The 19,889-nt window shown below is 43.1% G+C and overlaps 3 protein-coding genes and 1 long non-coding RNA gene across 4 annotated transcripts; 3 read left to right on the top strand and 1 right to left on the bottom strand.

Annotated features, from left to right (window-relative positions):
• The first annotated feature begins 171 nt into the window (after window positions 1–171).
• LOC116147027 (NAC domain-containing protein 86-like) lies at window positions 172–1,039 on the top strand. Its single transcript, XM_031432456.1, has 4 exons — window positions 172–319; window positions 401–469; window positions 518–675; window positions 983–1,039. The coding sequence occupies exons 1-4, from the start codon at window positions 172–174 to the stop codon at window positions 1,037–1,039; spliced, it is 432 nt and encodes a 143-aa protein (XP_031288316.1).
• Window positions 1,040–1,541: 502 nt separating this feature from the next.
• On the top strand, window positions 1,542–2,794 carry LOC116146998. The gene is made up of 3 exons (XM_031432422.1): window positions 1,542–1,802; window positions 2,334–2,466; window positions 2,682–2,794. The coding sequence occupies exons 1-3, from the start codon at window positions 1,664–1,666 to the stop codon at window positions 2,761–2,763; spliced, it is 354 nt and encodes a 117-aa protein (XP_031288282.1). The 5' UTR covers window positions 1,542–1,663; the 3' UTR covers window positions 2,764–2,794.
• A 10,844-nt stretch (window positions 2,795–13,638) lies between these two features.
• LOC116104874 lies at window positions 13,639–14,588 on the top strand. The gene is made up of 3 exons (XR_004123969.1): window positions 13,639–13,856; window positions 13,971–14,051; window positions 14,146–14,588. It is a non-coding gene; the product is annotated as an uncharacterized LOC116104874 (long non-coding RNA).
• A 369-nt stretch (window positions 14,589–14,957) lies between these two features.
• LOC116104873 (THUMP domain-containing protein 1 homolog) lies at window positions 14,958–18,731 on the bottom strand. Its single transcript, XM_031391309.1, has 7 exons — window positions 18,422–18,731; window positions 17,434–17,571; window positions 16,991–17,299; window positions 16,301–16,440; window positions 16,068–16,188; window positions 15,443–15,583; window positions 14,958–15,224 (listed from the first exon to the last, which is right to left on the bottom strand). The coding sequence occupies exons 1-7, from the start codon at window positions 18,623–18,625 to the stop codon at window positions 15,141–15,143; spliced, it is 1,137 nt and encodes a 378-aa protein (XP_031247169.1). The 5' UTR covers window positions 18,626–18,731; the 3' UTR covers window positions 14,958–15,140.
• Between the last annotated feature and the right edge of the window lie 1,158 nt (window positions 18,732–19,889).

Raw genomic sequence — 19,889 nt, 5'->3', positions numbered from 1 at the left:
GAACCCAGAAAAACAGATTTTGGACTATAGTGTTAATTTTCAAACATTCACACTTGAAGGTAGTACCGATTTTGTGTACATAAGAAGCTTAGCGTGTAGTCAAAACGTAAAGTCTTCCCCATCGGAGACCAGAGATAGCTAGCTCTCTTGTCTTCACTGTTTCTGATATCTATGGCCTCTCTGGTAGCATTCTTGGACCGTAAGCTGCCAATAGAGATCATCCGTCTGCTCAAGAAGAAGAGGCTTCACCCTGAATTTTCTGTACTTGACCAGATTAATGAGCTTGATATCTTCAAGCTCGATCCATCTGAGTTGCCAGGTAAGTGGATTCAAGCTATCAATAATCAGTTGGTCAGATATCACAATCAGTTTTTTTATGTGAATTTAATTTTGATGCCAGGACTTTCAAAAATTAACTCCGATGAACAAGCGTGGCCCTTTTTCTCTGAAACATATAAGAACGTGAAGGGTAAACAAGCCCACCTAACAAACGGAAGAGGTAACTGAGAAAAAACAGGTAACGATAGTGAAGTCAGGGATAAAAGTACTGGCAAGCGGATTGGTGGCAAAAAGAACTATGTTTACTACAAACGTGGTGCTTCTCCTAAGCAGAAGATCAAGACTGACTGGGTTATGCACGAGTACTATGTCGATGATGACGACTCTCGTTATAAGGTGTATTGCTTTCTGTTTTCATTTCTCCTTTTTTTGGAGTTGACGTAAAATCTACGGTTGACTCAGAAGAGACAAATTTTGTGAAAAGCGAACCAGATCTAATGGACCTACATAAAGAGAATAAAGGAAACATAAAGTCTTGGGTGACACCGATGTGGTATATGTCGTAGGCACTCCGACACTTAAATTAACGAGGTTGAAAGTATTTAATGAGGGATGAGAGAGGAAAGTGTTTACCGTAATAATGTGGCCAACTAAGGCTAGACTAATACAAAGCTAGCTGTAACAGCTTTTGCTGTGGCTGAAGGTGGTAAAGGTAGTCGGAGCTAAGTTTTACGGCAGGGAAAACGGTGATTCTTGGTAGCAATAATTTAGGAGCTAAAGCTATAGATGGTTTCTGAATGAATAATGAAAGGGTTTGCCCCTATTTATATGGAGAACTAAGAAGGTTGGAATCTTAATATGACTCCGAGTCCTATTTGGTAGAGGAGTTCCAATTAGGACTGTAAACGAGTCAGCTCGGCTCAACTTGGTTAGAGCTCGTTTGGAGCTGGGCTCGGTTATTATCAAGTCGACTCGACTCGAACTTAGTTTGTTAACCAAGTCGAGTTCGAACACAGTGAAGCTCGGCTCGTGGGCTCGCGAGCTTAGTCTGGCTCGCGTAAATTCTGTATACTTACGCTGGGTGCTTTGGTATTTTTTAAACCATTAAGTATTATACTGATATTTTTCGGTGAAAAAAATTTAAAAAAATGACAGTTTCCCACACCACACCACACCACACCACTAACCACACTACAGTTGATATAAAATAAAGAAAAAACCCAAAAAAAAGGTAAGAAAAAACCCAAAAAAAAGGTACTATAATGTGAAGGAACCAATGAACGAGCTGAAACACAGTCTCTCTTCTCTTTCCTTTTGCTTTTTTTTCTCGCTCTTTACTTTTTGGTCTCAACCGTCCGATCTTGATCAGTAATCGCCGAACGCAATGGGGAGCATGACCTCCGATGACGAAGCCTCTGATCAGCAGAGCGAGAGGTGCGAGAGCTACTCTCTCAGTGCTGACGTCAGCGAGTCCGAGAGTTGTAGTGGCAGTAGCTTTTCCTATCGGAGATTCGATGCCGAAGGTGCTTCTAGCTCGCTCACGTCATCTCCCCGTCCGGTCGCTAAAGGTTTTGGATTCCCTGTTCTGGTTATGGTGTCGGTGATTGGCGGTAAGGATATCGAGCTCACGAGCCTAAAAGCTCAAGCTCGACCGAGCTCAAGTTCGAGTCTCAATTCTGAGGCTCGCCAGGCTCGATAAGCCAAAAGCTCGGTTCGGCTTGGCTCGTTTACCGTCCTAGTTCCAATTAGGAAAGAAGTCTTGAGACTTGCTTTTATCAATTAGTATCTTCCAATTATAGTAAGATTCAGGATCTTGACTGAATTAGAAGGCAAATAGGATTCTAGTTTCTATTTATAGATTATCGTAGACTAATGGGCTGAAGCCCAATTAACTTAATTTGTAGGATATAGTTAGTTCACAAGGAAGATTTAAACGTGAGTCTTACCAAAATTGGACTAAGGCATTGGCCATGATGTGTTTATTTCGGTATTAAACCTCGTGAGGCCCAAATATTTGATACCAAAGCATTCACTTCTATCATTTGTTTTTGCAGAAGGATTTTGTTTTTCGCTACGTAGAAAAAAAATCCAAGGGGCAAGCGTAATACTTCAACTCCCGTTGATGATCAACCGAGTCCCCGGTTGGCTTCTGATGCTGAAACATATGCTGAGAAAACTTCTACAGAGGTGAGATAGAGCATGCATCTCGGGAAACTTTTCAAAGATCAAGTAAATACATAATGCAGGAGGAAAGTATCAAGATCTAATACTTGTTTATCTATGATTCTTGCTTCAGGTAGAATCTTAGCAATCGTCAACTCACTGTTTGGGCAATGAGTCTTACAAATAGATATCTTCTGTTCACACAATTAATTCTTGTTTCTCTATAATTCTTATTTCAGGTGGAATCTGGGTTACAATCAGATGACAGCTTGGTTCCTGATACAGGAAATTATTTTGCAACAAATATTTCTACCATGGTAAGGAAGATGGTGCAAAATAATACTTCTTCTATGGTAAGGGTGCATGCATACTGTTAATGCTTGATTTTGGGCACCAACTAACTGATACGTGTGCAGCATTGATTGATCAAAAAGCACACGTGAAAGTGAATATAAAAAGCGAAATAAATGCTATGAGAGTTTTTAAAGTGGTTCGGATGCTCAGATAGCAAGTCCTACGTCCACTGATTTGTATTGATATTGATAGTGTGGGTTAGGTCGCGACAGCGGACTGACTTACAAAAGGTTGGGAAATAGATACAAAAGCGAGAGAGAGAGAGAGTTTTTTTGTAAAAATTGTCGAATCCCCTTAATGAAGGGGTCTTCCTCTTCTTATACCCAGTTTTATGTCCGTAATCATCACTAAATCCTTGGGTTGGTGTGATTGTCAGGACCTAATCTGATTTTACGTCCCACTACCCATTTTCCAAGCCGATTTCACGCGATTTAGAGCAGGCTAGCGGACACGTGGGAGCACCAGGGCGTTTGGCAGGCCTGACGTGCGCTTACCGTTCTGACGGGAGCAGGCCACGTTTCGTTACGCAACTCCATGTCAGCCTTTGATTTCTTAGTCATAACAGAAGCCCCCTAGTTTGTAAGGTTTGAGGGTCGAACCTTGGAAACTAAGTCATGCCGCGGTTGGAGGTTTTGTTGTTCCGACCTGAATAGAAGAAGCTCGGCATGACCTTCGGCGAACACGACCTCGCACAATTCTTGCCAAGCGACCGAGAATCGTCATTTTAACGACCTGGATTCGTCGGGCGTTCCTTTCTATGCTGTGAGAGATTCAATGAACCTGCATCCGCGCTATCGGGCACTCTCGCGCTGTAATGTGTCTGGTGTATTAAATGTGTGGTGTGCTGACTCGACGTCGTATTGGCACTTTTGACGCTCAACGCATTTGGAAACGTCAGCCCTTATTATGGCATTATGCGACGTGGGGAGCATTAAATGCGGAGAGAGAGAAGGCTGTCGCTTCGTTCGACGGGCTGCAACCATCGGTTCTTTGCCCATATAAGAACTCACATTTTCAGATGAGGTCACGAAATCCCTTTTGCTTCAAGTGACAAGCCTTTGCAACCAGAAACCATTCTTTCCAATCGGCGCTTCTCAGCTACTAAAACGATTTTCGGCTCGTTACTCATCCCAAAGGTAAATTCTTCTTCCTCTCTTTTTTCCAGGTTTGTGTTGGTGGGCAACGGCATTGAGTCTCTCGTGTTTCCACCAGAGACGCGCCACTATTGTCGGACTCGAGCCGTGGGTGGCGGCTCAATTACTATTAGGGTTTTGGGAATTATCCCCTGCCGCCGCACGAGACAAAACACAAGGCCTAAAGGACCGTGTCTGTCGATGTTGGCAACTCGAATGGATCCGTCAATTCCAGACCCGAGAGGAACCACTCGTCCACGCGGGAAGTTCCCGCGGACGCGTCCCTTGAAGTCTTCTCGGTCTCACCCGAGAAGAATTTGATATGTAAAAGACAGTATACGTCCGAGCTGAGGTGTTCCTCGACCACACCAGGTCGTCGCGACATCCTGCCGACGGTCTTGCTGCGATCTCCTAAGAGATCTTCAAGGGTGGAGGGATGATTCCCTTCCATCCTTTCATCAGGTCGGTCCTGGATCACTTTGGATCGCACCGATGCAGCTCACACGAACGCGAGTCATCACCGTCGCGGTACATCGCATGCTGCGAGAGCGGCTTGGCAGCCACGGCGGTGGAGCTCGGCGTCGCCTATTATCTCAAAAGAGTGGACAGGATTCGTATTACTTGTCCCGGTGACCTACCATTGCCGAGGGATACAGAGCTATCCCAGCAACGCGGGAGCCCTACCGAGACCAAATTCTTCTTTTTCTACTATGATGGCTACTGCCACTTCAGACGCCAAGTAGGTTCTCTTCGTTAGGTATATTATATGTTCGCATGCTTTAGATAACGACCTGTTTCTTTCTTTGCAGTTCAATAGAACGACAGCCAAGACTTGCTCGATGACCCGGACAGACTTGTACTTTTGGAGTGCTGCCCGAGGAAAGCCGAGACGCGGAAGCTAGTGACTACCGCGAACCTGCGGAAGTACGGTTTTATCATAGCAACGCGTCTTTAGAACCCCTTGAAGAAGGTAACTATATTAGTTCTTTCTGGTCGCCGAATGTTTTGTTTACTACCGCACTTTCTGCAAAGTTATGCCTCCGAAGGAGTCCGGCAGTCTCCCGCACACCGTTCGTCTTCCCTCGATCGAGGATGGGAGGCGACCGAAGCTGCTCTTCCTATCCCCGCACACCGACGCGAACTGTCGCGCCCTTACGCCCCCAACTCGTGCAAGGAACGACCAGGGCGGAGCAGGTCGCTCAGGCACCACCGACTCGCCCAAAGCGAAAGGCTCCGGCTCAAAAGTCGAAGAGAGGAACAGGTTCAGGTCGACGATCTGAAACTGAATCTGAGGAGGAGCCCTTAGGTCGCGACAGGACTCAAGGAGGTCGGGCAGGAGCCCGTGGGCGGGCGATCGCAGGACGCACCAGTGCTCGACTCACTGGGGAGCCTGCCCGAGTATCAACCGGTATTCTATTCTCTGCTTGAGTGTGGACTATCAGAATCAATGATGAGTTCGCTGACACGGCGACGACCCTGATGACCACGTCGTTCCAGCATCTAAGCAAGGTAAGCGAGCAGCATCTAAGCAGGGTAAGCGAGCTGCTCTTAAAACTTCATCCTGGTTTCTTTCTAATCACTTTCTTGCTCGCAGCTTTGCTTGCGATGAGGAGTTCTAGGAGAAGACCCGCTGGGGCCGCGAAGGAGTCCAGTGAGTAAGAGGAGATCGCGAAGCTTAAGAAAGCCTGGAGTCCGCCGAAGCTGAAAGAACAAGGCATTCGATGCGGCGAACAGGTACCTGGTCCAAAAGGATGCCGCTTTGCGAACTGTAGACTTCCAGAAGGCGGAGCTCGAGCGACGTGCGAGGAAGTAAGGAGCTTCAAAGGATACCCCAGGCTCTCCAGGAGGTCGGGGAGAAGGACCAGGAGATCCAGACGACCTCCATATGGGCTCAGAAGGCTGACCAGGAAAGAGCCTCCGAACAGGAGAACGAGCTCTTGAGGCCGAACTCCAGGAGAGTCGAGAAAAGGTCGCTTCACTGACTGAGGAAATGCGGATTCAGTCAGAGAGATGGAGGAAAAGGCCGCCGACTGGGCATCGGGGCTATTTACACGCTGCGATCAAAGAACCCAATCTCGAGGTGTCCGTCCTCCCCGGGTTGGCAAGAGCTTTGCGGCTCTTGGCAGAGGAAGACGACGAAGCAGCAGCAGCAGCCGCCAGGGGTCCGACCAGACAGAGGGTTCGGGCGCTGCTTCGAAGGATCCCTCCGACCAGCCGTATGTAACGAGCTTTGGCTCCATTGAAAAGGGTCTAATTTTTACTTGTACATCAATGAAAATACATTTTGTTTTTAATTACAATTCGCTTTTCATACATGCGTGCTGTTTGCAATTTTAGTTCAATTACATAGGCAATGTTATTCATGAATTACAGCGAACAGGATAAACTTGAACCATTAAGCGAACAGGATAAACTTGAACCATTAAGCGAACAGGATAATACTTTACAATTGCAGAACAAAATCGAACTAACTTAACAAGGATTGAGTTCGGGATTATGATAGTATGGTCGAAGGTCTCAGCATTCCAAGCTCGGGTACTTTGGAACCATTCAGCCTTTTGAGATGGTAAGTCCCCGGTCTGATCACCTTATCGACCCATATGGACCTTCCCAGTTAGGTCTTAATACCCCTGCACTTGGTTCCCTGGTTCCGAGGAGAACTTCCTTCAACACAAGGTCACCGACCTGGAAGTCTCTTCGCTTGACCTTTGAATCAAAAAACCTCTTAGCTCGCTGCTGGTAGGTTGCTATCCTTAGCGAAGCCTTGCTGCGTGCTCTTCACGAGGTCCAAACTTGCCCTCATAAGTGCTTCGTTTTCAACCTCTCGTACAAGTCTCTCCGAGTGACCAGTTCCCACCTCCACAGGAATCATCGCTTCGCAGCCATATGCTAGCGAAAAAGGGGTCTCTGAGGTGGAAGTTCTTGGAGTTGTCCTGTACGCCCATAAACTTCGGGAGGTCGTCAGCCAATCCCTTGCTGCCCCAAGTTTGGCCTTTAGAGTGGGCTTGATGGTCTTGTTGACTGCTTCAACTTGGCCATTTGCTTGTGGTCTGGCGACTAAGGCGAATTTTTTATGGATGCCCAGCTCATCACAGAACTGTTTGAACTCCTCGTTCGAACTGCTTTCCATTGTCCGAGATGGGGGTGTGGGAATCCGTAGCGGCACACTATGTTCTTGAAAACGAAGTCTTTAAGCTTTTTGGTCGTGATCGCGGCAGAGGTTCGGCTTCCACCCATTTGTGAAATAGTCGACCGCGACCACGGCATACTTGACCCCTCCCTTTCCAACCGGCATGGGACCGATAAGGTCGATCCCCCACATGGAAAATGGCCAGGGGCTAGACATTGTTGTCAGCTCGTGCGAGGGGCTCGCGGAATGTTCGCGAACCGCTAGCACTTATCACATTTTTTAACGAAGTTTGTGCTATCTTCCTGGATCCGAGGCCAATAATATCCCTGACGAACAACCTTGTTCGCAAGAGATCGAGCAGCTGTGTGGTTACCGCAGATTCCTTCATGGATTTCCCTCATGATGTAGTCTGCTTCTTCACTGGTTACACATCGGAGGAGAGGGGCACTAAACCTCTTCATACAGCTGGTCCCCTATGAGTGTAAACGAGAAGATCTTACGCGCAACCCTTGCCTCGACCTTGTCGCTTGGCAAGGTCCCATCCTTGAGTACTGGGTAATGGAGTCATCCAGGAATCCGGTTGAGCCACATTTACGGCTGTTCGGTCGAGCTGATTATTGGAGCACTGACGAAACGAACAGGAATATTGTCTGGAGCCTCTGAATCCAGCGAGGAGGCTATCTTTGCCAGCGTCCGCTATAGAGTTGCTCTCTCTGGGGATTGAGCGATTTCAAAGTGCTTAAACGACCCCAGCGCGGTCTTAGCCCCTTTCAGGTAGCAGACCATGTTCTCTTCCTTGGCTTTATATCCTCTAGAATTTGGTTGACGACCGCATAGAGTCGTTGTAAATGTTGATCGTGGTTGCACCCATTTCTTTGCAAGTCGCAACCCGCGAGCAGGGCTTCGTACTCGGCCTCATTGTTGGTCGCTTTATACCCGAACCGAGAATCCCATGAATTCGAGCCCCCTGGGCTCACAAGAGAAGACCCGCACCGCTCTTTTCCTTTTTGATGACCCGTCGACGTAGAGGTTCCAAGTCGACAGGTTCTGAATACTTTCTTGCACGGCTTCGCTAGGCTGCTGTTCGCTTGGGAGATGGAAAACTCCGGATGAAGTCAACATAGCCTGCCCTTTAACGGTCGACCTGGGCTTGTACTTTAGGTCGAACTGGCTCAATTCCATGGCCCATTGAGCAGTTTACAAGGCTTCTGGTTTCTGAAGGACCTGCCTGAGGGGGTAATTTGTCATCACATTGATTGTATGGGCATGGAAGTAAGGTCGCAGCTTTCTGGACGCGACCAGCAGAGCAAAGCTAGTTGCTCCATTTTCGGTACCGCATCTCGGCATCCGATAGACGCTTACTTGCATAATATACTGGCCACTGAGCCTTTTTCTCTTCCCGTATTAAAGCTGCACTGACCGCGAATGGGAGACGGACAGATAGATGAGCAGGATTTCCTGTGGAAGAGGCTTAGAGAGAGAGGTGCTTCCCAGGGTGTCTTTATACTCTGGAATGCCTACTCGCATTCGGGAGTCCTTCGAATTTCTTATTAGCCTTCAGAACATTGAAGAATGGTAAACAGCGTCTGTTAGCCTTGATATGAAGCGACTAAGTGCCGCTACCCGCCCGTTCAGACTCATGACCTGCTTTTTGCTGGTCGGGCTCCCATATCAAGCAGAGCTTGAATCTTCTCGGGGTTCATTTCTATGCCCGCTGATTGACCATATATCCCAGGAACTTTCCTGATGATACCCCAATGAACATTTGAGAGTTCAGCTTCATTCTGTAGAGTCGAGTATGTCAAACATCTCTGCGAGATGCGCAATATGTTCTGAGGCGACCTGGGATTTGACCACATGTCATCCACTAGACCTCTATTGTCCTCCCGATCTGGTCGGAGAACATTCGATTGACCAACCTCTGATAGGTCGCACCCGCATTCTTGAGGCCGAAGGGCATAACTTTGTAACAGTATAGCCCCCGTCTGTAGAAGGTCGTATGCTCCTCATCTGGTCTATACATCGGGATTTTTTGTATCCCGAGTACGCATCCATGAAGCTAACACTCATGTCCCGAGGTGGCATCAACGAGCTAGTCATTCTAGGCAGGGGAAGTTGTCTTTCGGGCAAGCTTTGTTGAGGTCGCTGAAGTCACGCAGGTCCCCACTTGCCATTCGGCTTCTTTACCAGGACCGGGTTGGAAACCCAGGTCGGGTAGAGAGCCTCACGAATAGATCCATGGAGAAGGCTCTCCACTTCTGATTTTGTGTGGCGTACCGCTCCGGATCCATCGCCCTTCTTTTTTGGCGAACTGCTTGGCTTCACTGCTGACTTCAATGGATGGCAAATATGTCCAGGCTGATCCCAACTATATCTGCGTGCAACCAGGCAACACGTCAATGTTCTCCTTTAAGAAGCTTACCAGCTCGGAAGCAAGCTTTGGGTTAGACACTTCCAATCCTTAACACTCGGCTCGACTCGCTCGCTCTTCGGATCGACCGAAACCTCAGATATACCTCAACCGGGCCGCTGGGGAGGATTTCTGGATTCGTGGATCTATGTTATCCTCCGCTGGACCAGGCTGTGGCTCGATCCGACTGATCGCCATACCTGCGGGGCACACATCGCGAAATGCCCTTACTGCCATCTGTATCGCTTTTACATAGCATTCGCGAGATGCGCTTTGCGATCCGCTTACTTCCCCGATCCCCGTTGGAGTGGGGAACTTCATCTTGAGGTGATAAATGGAAGTGACTGCCCGAAGGTTCACGCAAGGTCGCCCCAAGATTCCATTAAAGGCCGACGGGCAGTCCACGACCAAAAATTCAGTAACCCCAGTCACCTCGTCGTAGTCGCCGAGCGTGACTGGTAGCTGGATCGTCCCTTTGGGGATCAGTGATCCCCTGTAAAACCGTATAGAGGCTTCGAGGCTGGCTTTAGGTCGGCCTCGACCAGGTTCATTCTATCGAAAGCGGACTTGAACAGTGTTCACAGCGCTTCCGTTGTCTACAAGCATTCTGCAGACATTATGACACCCTATCATGGGCGTGATCACCAGGGCATCCTCATGAGGATGGTGCAAGCGAGTTGCCTCCTTCTCGCAGAAGGTGTTGGTTCCTCCTTTCTGGCTTTTTGAGGTCGCTGCGAAGTGTTCATTCCCCTGATCGGGTCATGATGCGCTTTGCGAGCATACCTTTCCTGCTCTCCTCGCGTGTTTCCAGCGAGGTGCGGCCCTCCGAAAATTATGTTCACATTGATGTACCCGCTGCGATCAAGACGCTTTTTCTTTTGCTCCCTTGGTTTTCTTTTGGGAGTCATCAATGTACTCCTTGAAGTGCCCCTTCTTGATGACTCTTCGATGGCCGCTTTGAGCTCGGCATTCTCCAGTGTGATGCTCGTTATCCCGATGTAACGACAGTATTTTTTGCTGTTTCTGCCCGTAGCAGGAGTTTTCATTGGTTCGGGCTCACCGAGCAAGCTGGCCTCCTCAGATTTGTCGAGGATTGCAGATATGGACACGTTCAGCGGAGTGTATTGAGTCTTGTCGCGGTCGCGACGAGGAACAGGAGCATAGGATTTTTTCTGCTCGTGCGGGTTTTTCTCCCTTTTCGCTGATCTCAATGTCTCCTTTGCGATCAGCTCTCCTATTATCTCCCCGACCAGACATACTGCTGGAAGTGCCGTGATCGCGACGGCGGATGCCGCCAATGAGTTCTCTATTCGGAGATACTTTTCTGCCAGGTTGTAGAATCTGGTGAGGGAAATATCATCCTCAGCCTGCAGTTCTTTCCACAGGTCGGTTTGCAGCGAACTCCAGCTATTATAAGTGTTCGGATGGACTCTTCTGGCGGTGGGCCACCTTGTTAAGTTCCCTATGGATCGGTCAATGTAAGATTGCAGGGATTCGTCTCTTTCTTGCCTTATGTTGCTGAGGTAGCTCAAAGGCATCGAAAACTTCCGATTGCTTGGAAATGCCGCAGGAACGTCGTGCTCGTCTAAGGCCACGAACTGATCGATCCGCCGGGAGCGACCTTAACCACCGCTTGGCGTGAGAAGTCAGCTCACGGCCAACAACGGCATTTTGCGAGGTCCGAAACCTGGTGGAGCTCCACAGGTCGTTGAACTCATATAAGTGATCCTGAGGATCATAGTTCCCATCAAACGGCCGTATATCTGGCATTCTGAACCCTGGTGGAAGTGGAGCAGCTAGCACTTCGGGAGAAAAAGGGGATGCAGAGGCGACCTGCGCCTGTTCGTTTTGCTGCTCCTTCAACCTGTCCAGAGCTCGCTGTAACTCCTCAATTCATGGTAACGGAGCCATTGGGGATTGCTTTCACCCGTGCGAGTCCGGCCTTCTCGATTGCGGTTCAGGAAGGTCCGGAGGTCGGATCCTCCTCACCCGACCAGCATTTTCGGCCGCACTCGACACACGCTGACTAGAGGCGTGTGAAGGCGGTGGATTATGCAGGCATTTTCACGACCCTCGCGGTGGTACGAACCGCCCCGCGAGGTGTGAGGGTCACCGCATGATAACGATTGGGTCGTTCTGCTGGTGGTGATAGGAATCATCGCGCCCAGTATTTCGCTTGGGTTTGCCTGCACGTGGCATGGGACAGCTCGGATTCACTCTTTCGCCGAGTTCTCAGCTTTGCCGATACCGGCTCGGGGCACTTTTGTGTTTCGCTGGTCCTTGGGAGCCCGTAGGCTTACTTTTTGCCACTTGCTTACCCTTGCGCCTACGCGCTGCAGTGCTCGCGGCACGGTATTGCCTTTGCCGCGCTTGCGCGCACCTACAGGCGTCTTTGGCGGTTGCACCGCCCTAGCTGTGGTAGATGACATGTCTTGTTCCAAACGGTCCAACCTTTGGTTGACGTCTGGAGAGTATTGTCGAACCTCTTCAGGTAGTTTCTGATGGCAGGGTCAGTTGTGAGCTGCCGGGACATCCCCTGCAGCATTTTGTGAAACTGGAACTTCTTCGTACGCTGATTAGCTTGCTCTGGCTCAGATTGGCGGGCCATTTGCTGTTGTAGGACCAGTAGGTCAAAGATTCTCCTGATGAAGGGTAGACACTAAATCAGCCCTCCTTCTAGCGCCAAACTGTTGATGCTTGATTTTGGGCACCAACTAACTGATACGTGTGCAGCGTTGATTGATCAAAAAGCACACGTGAAAGTGATATAAAAAGCGAAATAAATGCATGAGAGTTTTTAAAGTGGTTCGGATGCCAGGAGCAAGTCCTACTCCACTGATTTGTATGATATTGATGTGGGTCAGGTCGCACAGCGACTGACTTACAAAAGGTTGGAAATAGATACAAAAGCGAGAGAGAGAGAGGTTTTTTTGTAAAATTGTCGAATCCCCTTAATGAAGGGGTCTTCCTCTTCTTATACCCAGTTGTATGTCTGTAACATCACTAAATCCTTGGTTGGTGTGATTGTCAGGACCTAATCTGATTTTACGTCCCACTACCCATTTTCCAAGCCGATTTCACTCGATTTGGAGCAAGCTAGTGGACACGTGGGAGCACCAGGCGTTTGGCAGGCCTGACGTGCGCTTACCGTTCTGACGGGAGCAGGCCACGTTTCGTCACGCAACTCCACGTCAGCCTTTGATTTCTTAGTCATAACACATACTTTGTTAATGCTTCATGAACACAAATTATATTCTCACAATTAATACTAACGCCTGTTTGTCTATTCTTACTTCAGAAGTGAACCTCGACTACTATCAAATCACAGTTTGTTTCAGATCAAAGAAATCCTTTTGCACCAATTACATCTTCAATGGTAAGGATGTTCTTTTAGTATCAACTTATGCTTTCTGTCATAAAACAGTATTCACAGAAGTAATATTGTTGGTCATGGTTCTTTACTTTAGGCACAACTCAACTACTACCCAATCACAATCTGGTTTTGATCCAAGATATAAATTTCCAGATGATAATTCTCCAATGGTAGGTGTTTGTATACCTTTATGGTAGTTTTAATTACTGTCATTTTTACAATAGTGCATGAACAAAAATATAAAAAAATATTCTCACAATTACGTCTTGTTTGTTCTAGATTCTTACTTTAGGAGGTAGAATCTCGACTACTATCAAATGCATTTGGTTTCTGATGATCAAGAGAATCATTTTGCGCCATTACTTCTTCAATGGTGATGATGCCATGGCTTATGGTTGCTTTTAGTATCACTATTCACACAAGTAAAACTTGTTTGTCGGATCTTTACTTTAGGTAACCTCAGCTACAATCAATCACAGTAAGGAATTTGATCCAAGAAATCATTTTGTGCCGAATACTTCTTCAATGGTAAGGATACATGTGCTTTAAAATTTTGTTTAGTATGAGCATATACATATATATATATATATAGTACATGAACATATTATCACATATAAATCTAATGCTTGTTTGTATATGATTTTTACTTCAACCTCACTACTACCCATCAAATTTGGATTCTTTAATGTGAGGATGAATATGCTGTTGTTGTTTCAGTATTAACTTATATTGTGCATGAAAAATATTCACTCAACTAATGCTGTTTGTTTTATAATTTTTACTTCAACAGGTAAGACCTCAACTACTATCAAATCACAATATGGTTTTTGATGCAATGAATCATTCTGCACCATGTACTTCTTCAATGGTGAGGATGAACATGCTGCTTGTTCTTAGTAATTCATGTTTGTCTGTTTTAAATTTTTACTTCAGCAGGTGGAACCTCAACTACTATCAAATCAAAATATGGGTTTTGATCCAATAAATCATTCTGCATCAATTATCTCTTCAATGGTGAGTAGCACATGACTCATAGTAGCTTTTAAATCAACTTATATATGGATGTGGTGCATGAATAACAGATTCGCAGTGGACTAATGCTTGTCTATCGATGTTTCTCATTTATAGCAGGTAGAATCTTAGCTACTGTCAAATCACAATTTCTTTTCTGATCCAAGAAATCATTTTGCGCCAAATACTTATTTAATGGTGAGGATAAGCATGCTACACATATATTTGGTGCTTATATAAAAAACTTATTTACACAACTAATGCTTGCTTTGTCTTCTGTTTCATATTTCAGGAACATCCTCAACCAGTTGCAGAATTATTTGCACAATTCACTGCAATATTTGGGCGGTATTTGCTGAATTACAGCTCAGTATCCGCACCAGTGGCCAATTAATCCACAAGGATCCTATTCCTCCTTGTACTCAAACGGCGCCTCTGGTAGTAACTATACTTTGAGCTCTCAGTTTCATGGAGGGCTTGAAGATGCCTGGATTGCACAAAGGAATTTCCAGGATAAATATCCTGAAGAAGCAACTGGACAAGACTCTTCCTACTGATAACATCAACACTTTCATGGATGAGCAATCTGTAGACATTCCTCTTGATCTCAATTAAATTCTGGGGGAGAATATTATTATATTATTATTGACATTTCAAGAATGGTTTACTCATCTTTAACTTTGTATCAGTGTTATGTAATCGTTTGCGAATGAACTCATTTTCATATTTAATAGAATGGGTACATGAGCTCCAAATACTTGGAGCATCTTTAATGGGAATGAATGTGATAGGAATCCACACTCCAACAACTCAAATGGGGCCTCTTTAATGGGAATGAATGTGATAGGAACCCCCAACAACTCAAACAATTAAGCTGAACGAGTCCCTTATAGACTTAAGTAGAACTATCCTTTGAAAACCGACATGTCAAGAGAGGGTGACCAAGCCCTTTATAACCCACATACTCACCCTTTTTCCTTAAAAGGTGGGATCCTAACAGAATGCTTATTTAAATTGAAGAACTAACAATGAAGTATTCATCTATCATATATATTTGTAGGCATCTCATAGCAAGGTAAGGTCTTATATATATATATATATATAGAAAAGATTTGTTTAAAAAGCTTCATGCTGATATTATCCTTGTAAGGAAACTTTTCATAATGCTGCATCATTAATGAACCACAGATCATTCTTACTGCTAATCCTCTTTCATAATTTCACATTTGTTATAAACTCCTAGATAACAAGTCTCACATATCAGTGCTCGATCTGTGAAGTTGTCATCTACTGCTTAGGTGATGTCAACTGCCTCAGATTGCATTTCAATAACTCCTTGTACTTCTCAACGACCCCGATCATGCACACGGTCTAAAAAATTATATAAAAAGCACATCAGGTTCATCACGGTTAAAAGGATGCAAAAATTAGTTTGTCCACACAGAATAGATAAATAAAAGAAAGAGAAAATTGCAGACCTGATATTTTTTTTCAGGAAACCATGGTAAATGAAGCATGAAAACGAAAAGCTTGATAACTATGGAACCATTCACATTCTAATGGAAGCATGAAAATGAAAAGTTCCTCACCTTGACAATTTCAACTATAATTGTCTTGTCAGGATTGCTAAGATCAACCTTATGAGGTGCAGGAACAGATTTAGCCACTGAATTTATTATTTTCATCCTGTCAATTCCGGTGTTTGCACGAGCCTCATACAACACAGCAAACTGCAGAGAACAGGTGAAAGGTTACAGACCATCCCAACACGTATAATAGATTTCAACTCTTAGTGCTGTATATGATAAGTGAAATTTGGATCAGAGCTCCAAATCTTATTGCGAACTAGCAGTTGTGATAAACCCTGGTGTTTACATTTTATAACTTTTTTAGCTTTTCTATTATAATCAACCAGGAGGGAATCTAGACGAGGCAAACTACGATTAAAACTAGGATAAGTAAGTAGAAAAAGAGCTTATCTTAAACAATTTGGCATGTCAGTATCCCACTATTAATCAGCAAAACAGGGGAAAAAATACGGACAATGTCTCGAAAAATAGGTATTTATTTCTGTAAACAAATATTATATGCAAAGATATTTCCGTTTCCTAGATCAACTATATGAAAATTTTCAAGAAAAATTGGAGAAAAATCATAATATGATTAACATGAACAGAAAAATAAGCAATTAAATAAAATTTACAAAGATTGTGCCTTTTGAGGGTTTTGAGTCTCCACTGGAAAATACTGTTCCACAAGAGGTTTGATTGCTCTTTGAATTTCCTCCTCTGAAGCATAGCATGACACTTCAACTGGTAACACTCTTAAGATGAACCTTTAGAATAAGAAACAAAAGAAAAAAAGCTAAGTAATTTATTCCACCGACAAAAATTAGGTTTTCTTACGTGCACATTCTTATATGATTTAAAGGAAACAATGTACTGAACCTTGAGACTGGTTTCCTTGTCGACTTAGCAGATGTCATCATGTGCTGTACAATGTCTTTTGGGCCAGGGTCTCCATCTCTCTTCCGCATTTGAATGATGGCAACACCATTACAGCCTGAATCAAGGTTGACAAAGCGCCTCTGTTTAAACAGGATAACAATCATCAGTTTACAGAAAATTACAGACTTTGAAATATGAAAAACAATAAATATTTAAGTAGTATATTTTCCATTTACTCAATAGAGTAAGGCCTATAAAATAGTGAACTTATTACTCTTTTTCACACAATTTACAGTGATAAATGAGATGTACTAATCATAAACGAAGAGGTAGATTAACTATTTTTGAACTTCCAGACACCAAGAATAACTTAGTAAATTTACATATTTTTTGTCCAATTCACTTCTGCATATATTTAAATCCTCGTTGATGATTAGCAAAGCAGGAATGCCTTTGAAATCTGTAGGTCAGCTCATTGGATTTTAGTGAATTATGCGTAAAAAGGAGGCCGAAATAGTAGAAAATATCAATTTCAACTTCTTAATAAGGTAAAAAAGCGGCAATCCCAATCTCTAACACAAAAAAACATTTTCTTAAAATAGGAAAATACATCTATCTTTGAAATGTGTATCAAATATGACTAAATAAACATACAGGCTTAATCAACTCACTGGCAGCTAATTTACTCACCTTACTTTTGTCCCCAAGTTCTTTAAGCTCAGCTTCAATGAGTTTGTCAATGGACTTCTCCTCCACTTTTTCATTCGGCGCAGGTTTCGATGCTTCAGGTTCTAAGCACTGCTTCTTGGCCGGTGGCTCCTCAGACTCATTTGCTTGACTTTCAGGATTTTTATCTTCCTCTTTATTTTCGCCAGTCATTCCCTCAATTTCATTTCCACTGCAAACATTATTGGAATCATGAGGATCTGACTTCTCATTTGTTAAATTTTCCTGCCTTGTATCATCGTCTCCACAAGAATCTGATTGCTTCCCTTCTCCCTTCCCCCCTTCTCCCCCCTCTGTCTCCTCTCCTGCCACCAGAACCTCACCCTCCTCCTCCCCCTCCTCCTCCCCTGCTTCCCTTCTCCCTTCCCCCCTTCTCCCCCCTCTGTCTCCTCTCCTGCCACCAGAACCTCACCCTCCTCCTCGTCATCATCATCCTCCTCATCACTACTAGAAGATGCAAATACAATCTTTTTATTCAAAGGTTTATTCGGTATCCCAGCAAGGTTCTTACCAGAAACCTTCTCATTGACCAGCTCGTCAAAAAACTACAAGACAACAAAGCCAGAAGCTCATTTCTTTTAGAATAAATCAGTATAAATTTTAATGCTACCGAAAAGAAAGCACAAAACATTAAGATTAACCAGTGTCAACCACAAGAATTAGAAAATATCACTTTTACAAAATAATCTCTACAGCAGAATGTGTCCCTAAGCCAAAACATACGCTTTTTTTTCCGAATTTCTTTGCTTTCATCTTCTTATAACAAAAACTATTTGTCCATTTCATATTTCGTGACAGTCCAATTCCCAAAACTAAAACCAACACGATATTTTCAAGCTGAAACACAAACATCAATCATACTACAGCAGAAACAAAACTATATTGACCAAATATATCAAAAGTAACGAAGGTAAAAGTAATTAAGGATTCTACGAACCCGCAAGATCATAACTTTAACACTCAACATCCTATTCGATCATGGTAGTACCACAACCAATAACTGATAAATGTTACCAGCGCGGTAATGTTACCGGACCACTAACATAATGCTCAACAACTAAACCCTAAACCAACACAATAGTCAAGCTGAAACACACAAACACCTATCATACTGCAAAAGTAACAAAACTTTAATAAAAAATACATCAAACGCGATTCAGGTAACACTAATTAAGGATTTTACTGAACCCCAAAATCATAACTTTAACGCAGAAAGTCCAAATTGTAACTTTCAACTGAATCTGAATTACGTGACCGATAAATATAGAAATTTTGCGCGCGGTAAAATTAACGGACCGGTATCATAAAGCTCCAAAAACTGAACTTAGTAATGAAAAATCAGGAATACCCAAATATAAAAAAAAAAAAAAAAAAAGAGAGAGAGAGAGAACATACAGAATCAATAACGAAAAGAGCCTCGTGAGCAGCTTGGCGTTCCCGGCCACCATCACAGGTGATGAAGAAGCCTTGAACTCCGGGTCTCAAAGGGTAGGCTCCTTTCTTCTTCACGGGTTTGTTGTGAGGGAGAAAATGCTTTCTCTTCTTGCCATTGAAGTTGGTGCTGTTGCCTCCATTCTTGGGTTTGTTTTCAGCCGCCATGGAAGCACTCTCAAAGCACTGTATTTCGTATGATATTATGGTAACTGTTTATTTTGGAACTCTGCTTGTGTTTCGGACTTCGTGGGAGAGAAAAAAATTTCTGTTTTTCTTTTAAATAATTTTACAAATGAATTTTTTTTAATTTTTTTGGATAGAATTATATTTCCACACGATTTTTTTAAAATAAATTTCAACTTTTTCATTAAAAAAAATGAAGTTATACATATTTTAATTTTATATTATCCTATTTGTATTTTTTGTAAAGAAATCTCTTATCAGTGTAAAATAAAATTCATTTTGCATCATGTCTAAAGGATTTCTTTGTTCGAACAGAATAAACAATGTCACTCGATCGTTATCAAACTGTAATCTTTTTCTGTCTATGAAGATTGAGGATCCCACCTGAACGTCTTCTACTTTTAATAAGCCCTGAATTGTATCAAAATAATTCTCTACGAATCCAAAAAAAGTGATCCATTTTTTCATTGAATTTAACGTAGGACCAATCGTCTAGAGCAACCAATCTTATAAAAGAACTAAAAAGATAAAAAAGTATCAGTTAATTTTTCATGCTGCGATATCAAATTCAAAAGTACCTAAAAACTTTTTTTTGAGTTAAAAGTTAAAAAATATATATATATATATATATATATATTATGATTTTAGGTTTTTTTTTTAATTTAAAGCTTTCACAAATTTTCTTTTTTCATTTATTTTTTTTATACCAAAATTTTCTTTTATCAATAAATAAAGTGATTATTATTGTTTTTTTTTAATCTATTTATTATTTAGCTTTATTTTCTTTATCGTCACATAATAAAATAAAAATTGAAAAGGGAAATAATTTTTAGTGCCCCGCTAAAATTTTCTTCACCCCAATTTTTGAATTTATTTTTTTGTTTTGATAATTTTAACTTAATTTAAATTAATAGAAATAACATTATAATTTCTAAATATACTCATACTTTATTTTATATTTTTGTTTTAATTTTTAACATTTAATTTTATATAAACCATAACACTGAATTTCATAACCTAATTCTATTTTTTTATAATCATTTTGTTTTGTTTTAAATATTTGTGTGTTTGATAAAAATATAAACCATAACCCTGAATTTCATAACCTAATTCTATTTGGTTGAAAATCACTTCCCAATTAGAAAAGCTTTGAAAAGCCACATACAAGCCCAAAATAAGCCCATTCATGACTCATGTTACATACCAAAATGGGCCTAATGAAAAACCCATTTACCAAATTGAGCTC

The sequence above is a fragment of the Pistacia vera genome, unplaced genomic scaffold, assembly GCF_008641045.1.
Source record: "Pistacia vera cultivar Batoury unplaced genomic scaffold, PisVer_v2 Contig487, whole genome shotgun sequence".
Taxonomy (NCBI): domain Eukaryota; kingdom Viridiplantae; phylum Streptophyta; class Magnoliopsida; order Sapindales; family Anacardiaceae; genus Pistacia; species Pistacia vera.
The sequence above is the reverse complement of the archived record's forward strand: the minus strand, read 5'-3'. Positions and strand labels throughout refer to the sequence as shown.